Source organism: Polyodon spathula, chromosome 5, assembly GCF_017654505.1.
Source record: "Polyodon spathula isolate WHYD16114869_AA chromosome 5, ASM1765450v1, whole genome shotgun sequence".
Classification (NCBI taxonomy): Eukaryota; Metazoa; Chordata; class Actinopteri; order Acipenseriformes; family Polyodontidae; genus Polyodon; species Polyodon spathula.
Genome location: NC_054538.1, coordinates 19,155,745 through 19,169,612, shown reverse-complemented (window position 1 = coordinate 19,169,612; position 13,868 = coordinate 19,155,745). Strand labels below are relative to the sequence as shown.

Sequence of the window (13,868 nt, the reverse complement as noted above, 5' to 3'; positions counted from 1 at the left end):
TACCTTATACAAAGTGCCAAAAACCGGGCACATTTGTGAGCTATACTCCGACCAGCTTCAAAGAAGCAAACCCGTATAATATCAGTGAGCTGTTTTCTGGTTTTAGTTAGCAAGCCTTCCTTTCCTTCTTGCAAACTGAAGAAAAAAAAAATCCTATTACACATGACATTTTACAATTTTTGCCTATTGTTTCACATAATGTATCGCATATGCAAATGTTGGCATTATGTGCTAGGCTGTAAACACAGTACTCTACAGAGGACAGCAAAGTATTCATATCATATCTTCATCAATCAAAATGACATGGTCTGCATCCGGTAATAGGTATTTAAAGCTAGAGAAACTGTGGCAACTATAACAATGTACTTCACATATAAAGAAATATTCACACCAAGTTTAACCCCTATCGGATGATCCGTTTTAAATACAGAGATATGAAGTATGCCTCCACTATATGAAAAGAAAGGTCACAGACCCATTGTTGACAGGCTATTTAAATTTGACTTCTTGTTGTGCCAATTGAAATAGCCATCTTACCTGCATGTACCATTTGAATAAACTCCAGCTAACCAGCAGAGGATGTCTAACACTAGGCTCTGAGAATGCTCAGACACACAGCTCACATCCATCTTCTTGCAGAGACTGTTCAGGAGCTTCTCGTGGAACTCTGGGAACTGCAACATGGCGCACCTTTGAACTCTGAGAGAAGCACGTGTACTGGTAATCTTTTACTTGGTCTCGTTTAACAGAGTAACATTGGATAGCAGTGGGGCTTCACAAAGAAATAAATGCTGTATCTTAGTAGAACAAATTCAGTTTTAAAGATTAACACCCACTCAAATTTATGTACATTTTTTACTTGCTGAACGCACATGTACAATACTTCATGTACGTTTTTAAGGAATTGCATGCATGATGTTATTCAGGATACCTACCGCTCTTTGGGTATGGAAGTTTTTTTGAATCTCCTTATGGTGACAGAGACCTCCTGCAGCAAATCACATCCTCGAAGGTTATCAGGTTTTTTAGAAGAAATGCCAGGCTCTTTGGAGGTAGATGGTTTGTCCTAAAATTTCCAACAAAAAGCATAAATCACAGATTGCATACAGAGTACAACCAAAACCTCTTACAGAAAATAAATCAGTAGTTACCATAGGAAAAGTTTTCCCTGTATGGTAGACAAGCTTGCTTACTACCTTAAAAAAAATACAAAAAGGGAGGATATCTAGTTGTTTAATCCACTGTTTTTCAAACTGAAATCTTAAGTTTGGCACTTACATAGTACAGGATGTGTGTATGTGGGGGATGCTGTACAATATGTCAACCTAGAACTGACACATTAGTAAATGAGAAATTAATGTTATGTTAAGAGATACCTTGCTTGCTTGGGCTCTTTGCAGCAGTGATGAAAGTGAGTGTCCTTTGCTGCTCTGTGGTTTGGGTGCTGGCATCCTCACAACTGGCCTGGAGTTCTCCTCCACCACTTTATCACTCACTGCTTTAATGTGGACCAAGAAAGAACGATACTTCCCACCTGCCATCCCTGCAGAACACATCAAATCAGTCACAGAATACAGTGAAGACATTGATTAACACTTCTAGTCTAAATGTCTGTCCATAAAACCTTTTTTTTTTTTTTTTTAGTATTGCTAGTGTTTCATATTATATATTCACAGAATACAGCAAATTAATTACTGCTAGTTACTGTTTTCTGTGTGTGTGTGTGTTGTGTGTGTGTGTGAACATACTATTATACAGATATATTAATATAGATAATATATAATATATATATATTATAGATATATAGAATATATATTATATATGATATATATATCAGGTTTGTATTTTTACAGGTTAACCGATTCCTGTGTGTGAACTGACATTTTACTACCACAGTATCACTACGTTTGGACTATCCTTCAATTTAGTTTATGAATGCTCCCTAAGAATAACAATTTACAGTAGCCTCTGGCCTGTTTTGTACAGAAATTAAAAATCTCATCTTGCTATCTGAATAAAAACTGTAAACAAATGTAGAAGCAGGCCCTTACCCTTAACAAGTTTTGGGCTTGTTAGGGTCAACATCCCAGCATGCCCAGAGAGATCCAGACCACTAGCTAACCACATCGGACCACATAAAATATCCTCCTTGTGATCTTCTAAAAACCAACATAATCTCGAACCTGTAAAGCAAACAGAAATATGTTTTTATGCAAGAAAGACACTGATTCAGGTAGATATTTAGTAGAGCTGCACAAACAGATTATTCTGTCTAGTGCAGCAAATCAGAACAAATTCAAGCCAATGTGTCTTCAATTAGAATACTACATTAGCTGATCAACACCACTGACCCTCATCTGGTTGTCAACATATGCATGCTGTGCCGCTATATTAACAGTTTTACTATTTACAAATACTACCTATAGTATAACTAATGTGCATTATTTTAATTGGATGAAAATTTCTAATGAAACTGCCTTGAACAGCTGTATGTATATTTCATTAATATTTCTATAATTGCAGCTGCCTTCAGATTACCAGGGTTTCTTCATCCATAGAGATTCCAAACAGAAATTTCAAGAGATACTTAAAATAGATACCACCATGTAGTATTTGGTGTAGACTGGATGCTCTGAATGTTCATTATCATCAAACTGAAATTAAAATTGTTTATTCAGTCTTATTATCAGTCTTATTAAGCAGCTTGACATCGCGAGTGTCTTGTGGCACACAGATTGGTTTATTAAAAATCTTTCCTGAACCGCCAGCATATCATTGACTCTTTTTGAATTTTGATTTCCATGAGTGCACCTCATTGCTACAAAATGGCAAGTAAACAAAATGAACCGCTGTTTGTTCCTCTTGCTAGTTAGAAATTTAGTTAGAAATTGTCCGAGCTCTTGAAAAAAAACCTAAACCAGACACAAGTCGTCTGTCAATTTGATGTTTCCTGTTCTGGTGAGCTGCTTCACCATTAAATAATGTGCATGTCTTATATATTGCTGTTAAACTATATATTTAACGTGTGTAGGATTGATGTGTCAATTTAGTTTGACAGTTTATTAACGTTAGTTTGTCTGTTTCTTTATTATTATAGTTTATTAACAGACACAAACTTATTCAGTTCATTTCATATGTTGATGGATGTGCATCACAACAAGTAATACATATTTCTTTATTGACCGATTCAGATTGTGGTCTGGTCTGGTGGTCAACTCTGTCTTAGAGGACAGTTCGGTTGCTTCCCGATGGGGATTCTCTTAGCCGGAGACTACTGTACTAGTGACCAAAGCAGTTGCAAGCAGTAGTAATGCAGAAAAATGCAAACGGACTATACGTTCTTACAATTCTGAATTATCCATGGATAAACAATATATGTGGCTTGCTTATCAAGACAGCAAATGTATTGTAGTGTGTGTGAAAAAGCTGCTGGGCAAAAAAAATTCAAGATTCAAGAATCTTCGCTTAAGACACAGACAGCGATGCTGTTGGAATGCAGAAGAAGATGCACACATGTAAATAAAGGCAACAAATATTACTTAGAATCAAGTCTCGTTATCATGGGGATTGTCTACTGGTAGTATATACTAGTATAAAGAAAAGTCTGTCTGTATTCGTATGTACACCTATACACAGACAGAGACTGTTTAAACTATGATATAGCACAGAGTTTAAACATTCATAAAAATTTACCAAAATGCACATCCATGAAGTTTATTAGCCTTTGTGTGAACAACTGATCATTTACTATCTTATGGATGGGGCACAATTTTGGCCTTGTGCATTTCAGGAATGTATGAACAGAAAAGCCAGTTCGACCTCTGCAGTTAATATTATAGTTGTTTACATTTTCTACTATCATTGACTTTAAACTAAACTAATTTTAAAGAGATTTAACAAGTGAAGACTTTGAATTAAACCTTGTGTCTCTTCCATTTCCATAAACTGCATGTCATCCCCGAAGTCTGCAAGTGGTGATGGCCCATTCCTCTCTCCATTAGCATGCAGGTCTTGCGATAAAGGGAAGCAGAGCTGTCTGTCCACTGCTGACTCTGCAAAACAAGTATACATACTCTCAGGAAATGTCTTTACAAGATAACAAAAGCCAGGGATCTTTAAAAACCATTTACTCAAAAGGACAAAATTTCTGTCAGAGTAAAGATTTCCAATTTTGACTATATTTAAAAATAGCACTGTATGAGTCTATTTCTAGTACAGTAGGGCATCTTATCAAAGAGGTTTATACATTTTTGGTCTGTCTTCCTCCCAAGAAATCTCCAAGAAATTGTTGACCTTGCATGGTTGACATATTTATCGTCAAGGTACAGCAATGTCATCTCTTCACGTCTACTCAATATCTACACTCCTGTATGTGTAATTCAGCCTGCATATTCTCTGCATTCCCTGCTCAGACCCCAACACAGTCCCTTCAAAACTGTGCAGAGAGATTCAATTCAGATGCAAGTGGTAAGGAAAATGCAGCTCTTCTAGTGACAGGATCCCCACCAAAATGAACAAATTCTTTACATGGAATCAACTCTCCCCCTAGACAGTGCTTGTCAATATAAACTACTGCAACATGAACTGAGAACAGCCACAGGATCCCTTTATTGCAGCCTATTTCACGAGGCTGTATTTGGATGGAAATTTGTGTCCTATGAAAAGTTGTTACTCTACAGTGCTACCAGATAAAAAGAACCGAAAAAAATAGATTAACATTCAGGGATGTGTTTACTTACCATTCACCTTCACAAGTCCTGGAGCCTTATTTTTAAGCAGTGTGACTTGAATCTGTGGAATGTTTGTGATGTTTGAGTTCATGACGAATTTGAAGTCCACATGTCCGACCATGCATGCTTTGGGTAGGACCAGTTCAAAGACATGTTCATCCCAGCTGGAGCTGTAGGTGAAGGAAATCTTTGTTATGGTCAATAAAAACAGATATGAAGAACGCACTATTTCAATTAAATATATGTAAATATGTAAGGTAGCCACAAAACATGCAGTTGCCCATGCATTCAAATTAGTTTATTTAAAACTTTCCAAGACTTCTGAGACTGATTCCAGACCGATCTGCCTGTTCAGACTAACCCTCAGATCGGTCTGAGACCGGTTCAACTCGGAGAGCCTCGCGCTCATGTAAATGTACCCATCGGTCTGCAGTTTCCAGGTGCGTGTGTGCTGGGCTGCGTCCCCATGGTGCTGCTGGTGAAGGTGCTGCGGGTGCCTCCTCTGCTGCTGCTCTTGCTGCACCTCCACCCAGCAGGGAGGGACGGTGGCAGAGAAGCGGGGGGTCAGCGTCTCGAAGCGTGTCAGCTCCACCAGTGAAGTCAGGCTCTCCGCACAGAACGTTTGGTCCACCAGAAGATCAACTCCTACTGCTCACACAAACACAAAGATGCCAATGTAGTTAAAACAAATAAAATAAATACAAAAATACAAACATTCTGCTATGATTATGCAAAATGTACCTGACTTGGGAAATAGCTTCAAATGTTTGTTTTTTTTAGCAGAATGTAAAGGATGCTCCGAGTGGAAAGTAATAGCAAATACACCAGTACATAATAAACATGTCTCCAGCTTTTTGTTTTATTTTGATGTACTGTAGAAAACAGACCAGACAGGGAGCACAAACATACCGGGCTAGTGTCAAAAAGGACTTTTCCTCTTAACATTGTATTGTTCATCATGGGAACACTACAAATAAGGGATGACTGAATTTTGGGATTACTGCTAGCAATGTCTTGTTATCTTATTTTAATAGTGTCTAGTTTCACTTTTCAAGTGTTGACACAAGTATTACAGATCTCTCACCAGTAACTCCAGGACTAGAAGGGTTAGAGGGCAGCTTTGTCCCTTCACACAACTCTTCTGCCCCTTTAGAAAGGGGGCCGTCAACGAAGATATCGCCTTCATCAATATCATCACAGGCTCCTCCAATTTGAAGGAAATGAAGTTCTCCACCTTCAAAATAAAATAAAATAAAAATAAGCCTTTGTTAGAATAGTCCTTTGTATAAGGAAATGTAACTATTTATAGCTACAACTCAGACTGAGATTGTGCTAAAGAATGTCCTTTAAAAGTTAACGCTTTTGAATAAGCTGTTCACAGGATAATGTACAAATGTCTCCAATATTTTCTGAGCAAGGGATTCATCTGAATTTGACACAAAGGCATACAGATTACAATACACAATAAATTGTGGTAAAAAAAGTGAATGAAATCAATTTAAAAATGTAAGTGTGGCACAGAGGGAAAGCCAGACATTTCACAAAATAGTATGGTCTTCAATGTATTCCTTGGTGATGAGGAAAATGAAAACTCCAACACTCCCACAAGTTACTGCAAAATACAAGTTCCCTGTGCATGTTAACAAAATGGTCACAATAGCTGTTACACATTCACCAGCAGAATAAAGAGATTACAACAATCACATGGGTGAACTACATTTGACAAACCTCAAGAAAAACACTACAGTACAGTAATCCAACAGGAGACGAACTACAGGAGGGCTATAGCAGGGAAAAATGTATGTAGGGTACATAAAAAGGCTGTACTGGCCAAAGTCATACAGTAACTTCCCCAGGACATGAGGTGCCTTCTAAACTGAAAGCCTGTCAATCAATAACAGCTTCAAATTCAGTTCTCCGCAACAAAGATACGTTATCCATCCACACACACATACACTGAAGATCAGCGTTCCTTTCAAGCTTTTTAGATACTGAGAAACTTGTTGTTTTGACTGAGAAAGGGTAAATTTAACAAGACATTTATTGTGGCTCTGCCTCTGATTTTGAATCATCCTCTGATTATTTATATATATATTGTAAGGTACCAGGGAGGGGGGTAAAATCCTTCCCTGCTAAAAACCTTGTGAGAATGCACATTTGGGTGTTATGGGGTTTAATTGTAATTGTTTTAATGATTTAGTTAATCCTCGGCACCTGATCGTAATTATAAATTAGAGACAGGTGCAGGGTATTTAAAAGAGGCAGCCAGACTGATCGGGGCGGCTGAGTGAAGAGCCCGACTGCGTGTGTGTCCAGTCGTATTGAAGAGAGTGCTGAGAGAAGCCCGTTTTGGTGTTTGTCAGGTAAACGGCTTAGCCGTCCTGTGGTTTAGTGAGGAACCAGTCTATGTTTAGTCAGAGCTCCAAGAGGGAGCTAGGCATTTGTTTTGTTTTCATTTCTGTGTTTATTAAAAAGTGCGCGTCAGCGCTAAAGCAATTCCGTTTCTGTGTCCTGGGTCTACGTCGAAAGGGGCAACGAACGTGAAAAGTGAAAGGATCTTTTACAATATATATATATATATATATATATATATATATATATATATATATATATATATATATATATATATATATATATATAAATAAATATAGAATTTTTATGAAGCGTACATTTACATTTATCATCAATGCAGCCCTGTCAGTACTTAATTGGTTGCCTGCATATAATTGCTTTATACTACTGTATAAAACAGACATCTGCTCTGCTTTCAATTGTAACCATCTCTAGGGCTACTGACTTTCCATTTTTAGGAACAGCAAATTTGTTTTTTCCCCACGTTTTATCAATGTATTAATAAGCAAACACAAACTATAATGCTGACAGTTAAATTAAGTAAATTAATAAATATTACCACAATTTCTTCTTTTTTTATTTTTATTAAAGCCAAGAGTTTTTTGAATAAGACACTTTCTGCCATTATAGTTAGTAACACACCTGAAGACACTTCAAACCTGTCAATGTTTATAGACTCTGGCTCATTGCTGGCATTAAAATAAGCAGGAAAACCTAACAATTATATTACAACAGTTCAGAAAACAAATGTTCTGCACTGTTGTGAGAATGGTATTTACACTAACAATGTAGTTCAGTCTACAAATGAAGGTGTTTTGAAAATACCGGTTTATCTTATTGCTGGCATTACAATAAAAAAAAATGAAAGAATTCAGTGAAAGTCCAGCAATGTCATGTGAGAGTAATCCTATGTACAGGACTCCACAAATTAAGTTTAGCGTTTTACTGGCATTACAATAACCAGTATAAAATATGAAACACTAATAAAAAAAAGGTGTGTTGACTGACTCGTTGCTCTACACAGGTTCAGTGTTGTGTATCACCTGATTGTAATTTAAATAGCGCCAGTTCAAATATAAATGCATAATGAATCCTCTCAATTGTTTTTTTTGCAAATTCTGCCTTATTTGCTAAATTTAACAAGGGTGTGTCTCCGGATAGAAAAATATTTAAGAAACAAATGGTGTGTAGTGTTGTGACTACATCCTTTACACAGGAAAATGATCAATTTCCTTCAAGGAATGTATAGCTAGAAAAATAGCTTTGAGCTTGTTTCTTCATCGTCAGATAATATAATGTAATTAAAAAATGGCCATGGTTTAATATGGCTAATTCTAGCTTCATTAAAGCCAGGGAGCATGGAAAGAAATAAACTAAACAATAATGAAACACGCAATTAATTTTGCTAACTTACTTCCTTCAGGAAAGCCCCGCCTGAGCGCAGTCCAGTACCTTAGTTTTTCAGCATAGAAGAATGCAAGTGCTTTTTTTGAAACATTGCTTTTTCACTGGTGCAGCTGCCATGTTGAGTTTCAACAGACACACATGATTAGTCACATGACGAATAAACTCAACTTGTAATAAACAAAATGCACATGTTATGTCTTTTTCAATTACTATATTATACATTTAAATGTGTATTTTCGAACCTAAATTTAGATTTTGATTACCTTTTTATCAGTTTCAAAACGCTTGAGATGATATTTCTGATATGGTTGTTTTTTTACTTATGTTTACTGGAATATTTATACTTCTAAATAAAGCAGAAAGATTGTACTTCACTGATTAGTATTAAATTATATCAAGTTCAAAACTGTAAAGTTTATGAGCAGCACCAAGCAGCACTCTCCGTAAGAGTGCAGAAAATCGAAAGACACCTGTACTAGTAGATTTGCTAGTGCCCGAGCAAGCTGCACAAATGTGACGTACATATTTAGAGGGAAATCAAAGAATCACCTGCAAGACAGAAGCAAATATGCTTATGTTAATGCTTTGCAAGAATTAAGATGCCTAATTTTTCTCTATCAATATATCGTTCTCTAAAAAGCTGATGCATCGATTCAGAAACGTTATGAAAGGGCACAAAAAACGCAGTAATGCACGTGAAGCTGTGGATTACTGTGTAACATTGCTAGTAACGCTTTAAAAACTTTTATGCATATTAAATTGATTCCATCCAATCGTTTTATAGGTCACTCTCCCCTTTTTGAGGCTCCAATTTTAGGAAAACACCTTTTTTGTGTTTGAAATACTTTTTTTACAATAGATTTTTTTTTTCCTACATGATCAACACCAATAAAGAAAGATACACAGGCTTAGTTTCAAAATAATCCTTGTTTGCAACATTTTACTCCATTAATAATTTGTGTTTTTTGTTTTTAGTTAAACTGCTAGAAACTATTCAAAACTAAATTTTCAAAATTTAAAAAATAATAAGAGTGTAAAATTATACATCGCACATCACATCTATACTAAACTACTGTATTTTATTTTAGCTTATCAAGTTACTGAACATTTCTTTCCAAAATCATACTTAGATAATAGTTCCCGCTGCATTGGTTTTTACAGATTTGTTATATTAATTCAAATTAAAAAAGTATTAAATAGTACTGCTTCATCAATTAAAATGCAAAAAAAAAATAAACTTAACAGTGCACCATCTAATAACCAGTAAACAAAACATTTTAGTATTGTATTAAGTGCAGTACAATTGCATTCAATTTTCAACTGTACACATACATTAATTTTATTAATCAGAACCATAACCATGTACATACTTTACAAGTGTACCACTGCATTACAATGACATGTAGAACAAGTTACAGTATGTATTAGTCATTCAAAGTACTCCATTCAAACAAAATGTTTTCCGCATCGGAACACTTTCCTCCTATCAGCTCGTTTTTCTTTAGCCATTTTAAGTTTGTCTTTGTTTCGTCTCCCGTCACGTACTGTTTTTTCAGCATTGTGAGTAAACATGTATTTCAGCAAATTCAACAACAAAGTTTAAACCTGTTGAGTAGCTCTTTTTTTCTTACTGTGCTACTTTATCCAGTCTTTCACATGCATTATTACAGCATTTCAGTTACAACAAACGGAAGACTTGAAAAGTTTACTACTCAGCTTTCTAACCAACAGTTGTTTGATATGGATCTCAGGGGCAGGTTCAGTTCGAATGTTGACAAATCAATGGCTCAGGAGGGTGGAAAAAAGGAAATTCATAAAGACCGACAGCTATTGTGTGAACACTAAGTGAAGCAGTACAGCTGTACTGTTTTCAAGAGGTCAGTCAAAGGTCTGAAAGCTTGTGCTTAACATTCAAAATGACTAAGGGTATTGACAGTAAAAAAAAAAAAAAAAAGTTGTCCCTTTCCACAGCAGTTTAGTAACAACAGTGTTGTCCATGGCTTACATTTGAATTGTGTTAAGGAACAGGTTAGTGTCCATATTTTGTTTTAATTAAGCGATAACTGGAACTTGATTACAATCTGCATAGTGAATACCTGCTCACTAGGGACTGATGTTGCCAGGATGCTTAATGCTTCTATGCAAAGATACAACTTTTGGAAAGACATTGGTTGTTTTTCATAATTTTTACTCAGGGGTAGTTCAAATGAAAAAATGGCGATTTTGTTTGAAGGTCGTGTTTATGCAGAATTGTAATTTTAATTAAAAAAAAAAAAAAAAGTGTGTTTCTATAAAGCAGATGTAAAAAACAGCATTCCCCCCTTTTCATCCCTATTCAATAATTGTGTTTATATCACGAAGTAGTTTTATGTGCTCCCTGCATCCTCTTTAACTGCGCACGTCTCCACTATTAGAGCGATTCAGTAATCTGTATCAGAGCATCTTACCTGTTCACACTAAGGCAAGAATTTGGACAAGTAAAAACCATGGGTGAGACCTGCAAGGTTTTTATTTAGAACTACCGAAATAGCTTTCCTGCTTTGGAAAAATAATAACTAGGTTGATGCAATATGTACAAACGCAGATGTTCTGGTTTAAAACGCAGATTTTGAGATGCGCATGCTTTTTACAAATGCACATTTTTAATGGCTAGCGCAACCTCTGCATCTCATTACTTTTCTTTCCGTCTTACTTTAGAAAATAATTGCCAAGCATCGGAAGGCATTGTAGCTTGGTCGATACAGTATTTGTAATTCTAGCACAACGCTCTTAACTTGCTCTGTTACTTTGAAGACTCCTGCACAGATCCAATCCCATAAGTAAACACTCACAGGAGGGAGAAGGTGAGCTCAATCGCATGCAGATTCAGCGAGTCAGACCTGAGGGGAGCAGAGAAGCTCTGCAGCTTAACGCAAAAAATAACTGCAGATTCCAAAGTTAATAAAAAATAAAAGCTTTCCTTTGCTTAAACCCTTTACACAAACGATGCACAGGCTTGACTATTGATAGTTGTCGATACGATGCATTGATAAAATCGATGCATTTCCTCAACCTTAGCAAGAATGCTTTTGAGGTAAACCTGTGTGAAGTTTGTTTCCAGTTATTACAAAAAATGCATGCATTTTAGCCTTCAAGGGAGTCTGCTGAAGATTCTTAGACAATTTAATTTGTAACTCCCCCATATAGAATCTTGAAATCTTGTCAGTGTCATAAAAGTAAAATTTAATAGCACAAAGAAGTTGCCATTGGAAGTTTCCATAAATACTGAACATTCAACCACTAAAAGAATATCCTGTGGCATTAACAGCATTAACCACTTATATTATTTATGATGATACTCAACAAAGGAATTCTGAATTAAAACCACCAGTGTTTCATTTATTATTTTGCTTTTAAAAACAAACTTAAAATGATTATCATAGGCGGAATACAAGTTTCTTTATAGTGAACGTTTTTTATATGAAGGGTTCAGAAAATAACCATAATCGTGTAATCTGGTATTTGCAGCCAGCTTTCAATAGAACCAAATTTAGAAATACTACAATATTGAACAAAAATGAAGTTCAATGACAAAACAATATGCATCCTTTTAGTATACTAAGCCAAAATATTTTCTGTTGGGATTATTAATTATCCTAATGGTATTTTGGTTTGCAAGTTAAAAATCAGGTCTATACATTTCACTAACTTTTTTTCTTTAAATAAAGCCTCCTGCAGAATGCTGACTTACTACTGAGGAATTGCCTGTAACTCCCAAATGGAATTCCCACAACTAGAACAAGTCATTGCACTTACAGAAGATAACAGCCAGTCAGCCAAGTGTAATAAAATTTGAAACTGTTTGCAGGGTTGTCTCTCACATGGGTTAATAATTATTTTATTTAAAAAAAAATACATTTATTAAATGACAAAACGCTAGGATATTGTACTCTTACAAACTTTACACATAAATTCATCAAATATACCGATGTATGCTTAAGGCAAACCTATGCACATTTAATTACTCCTGATTTAAAAGAGGAGAAATTTGTTTCACAATTTAAATCACTGCAGTAAGAGACTAAATCCTGTATCACAGCAGGAGGCAGAATATTATATTTGTTAAGTTGATGATTTTAAAATCATTAGTAGATAACATTGTCTTTTATGTTGGCAACAGACTTGGGGTCAATTACAATTGTAATTGTGTAATTGCATTACACTGTAGTTGGACCTTGGCACACCAGCGTGATTGTATTTGTAATTGCCTTATATTTTATCAATTAGAGTTCAATGAACACTTTTCCAACCTTAAATCATTCACAGCTCCATGTTTACATTGCGCGAACATTCTTCTTGTATTTTCAACCACTTTTCGCGACCCCACTTGTTCAAAAAAACTTTATACAATGTTTCTGTAATTATGAATGTAATTACTGCAGCATAATTGTAACTAATTGTAATTGAACAAAATAGCACTGCAATTTTAATTCAGTTCTTCTGTAATTGTAATTATAACTAACCCCAGATCTGGTTGGCAAGCCGGAATTTGTCCACAACAGGTGGCACATTTACACTAATCTTTTGATTGCCAAACCAAGTTTCATCACAGGTGCCTAGATTATGATACTCTTAATAACTTGCCAAATAATGTCCTTTTCAAACATTATCATAATTAGATAACCAGTACAGCAGAAGTAGGGCTTCTGATTTTCGATTTTAAAACGATAAAAAATCGCTCCCCACGATACAAAAAAAATGAAATCAGTTTATAGCCAATAAACACAGGAAAACACTGGAAATGGTCACTCAATTCACACTGACTTCACCCCTTTCCCATTAAATAAATAAACTACTACAAAAAAACAAAAACAAACTACCTTTCCGTGCAGTTGGGTAATGTATCCGACTTGTATCTATCATTGATTTGAATGAGTGGCAGCACATTCTATGTTTATATTGGGAGACTCCGCTTGCAAGATTTAAAAAATAGATTACAATTACAGTAGAAGGCTTGTTCACAGGATTTAAAGCTGTATTACAGGTAGTGAGAATTTAAAACATAATTGCACATTGTGGTGAAATGTAAAAAAAATAAATAAATAAATGCCTAGAGACACAAAAACCCCAGAAGAATGTGCTTGTGATCATCAGGATTTTGTTGTAGATGACAGCAAAGGAAAAAAACTACAACTAAGTGTGCAAGTACTGTCGAGTTACTGCTAGAGACAAAAAATAAAAAGGCCCAGGCATTCTGGAAAGTAACCAAAATCAATAGTTTCATAAAGTATATAAAAATTAAGAAATTAATAAAAAGCAAAAAAATAAAAGCCAAGCATAATACAGAAATGACAGCTAGACAGATTGGCTACCATCATATACTCCCCAGGCCAGTCATTT

The 13,868-nt window shown here is 35.5% G+C and overlaps 1 protein-coding gene across 9 annotated transcripts in view; it reads right to left on the bottom strand.

Annotated features, from left to right (window-relative positions):
* LOC121315672 (baculoviral IAP repeat-containing protein 6-like) overlaps positions 1-13,868 on the bottom strand; it is a 148,264-nt gene that overhangs the window by 111,616 nt on the left and 22,780 nt on the right. For all 9 annotated transcript variants that reach the window (XM_041249960.1, XM_041249962.1, XM_041249961.1 and 6 more), the window contains exons 12-20: positions 5,815-5,964; positions 5,150-5,378; positions 4,740-4,900; positions 3,921-4,052; positions 2,052-2,183; positions 1,377-1,543; positions 936-1,066; positions 538-699; positions 4-135 (exon numbers count right to left, since the gene is read on the bottom strand). In XM_041249960.1, the coding sequence (XP_041105894.1) occupies positions 4-135; positions 538-699; positions 936-1,066; positions 1,377-1,543; positions 2,052-2,183; positions 3,921-4,052; positions 4,740-4,900; positions 5,150-5,378; positions 5,815-5,964 (1,396 nt within the window). The remainder of the gene's footprint in view (positions 1-3; positions 136-537; positions 700-935; positions 1,067-1,376; positions 1,544-2,051; positions 2,184-3,920; positions 4,053-4,739; positions 4,901-5,149; positions 5,379-5,814; positions 5,965-13,868) is intronic.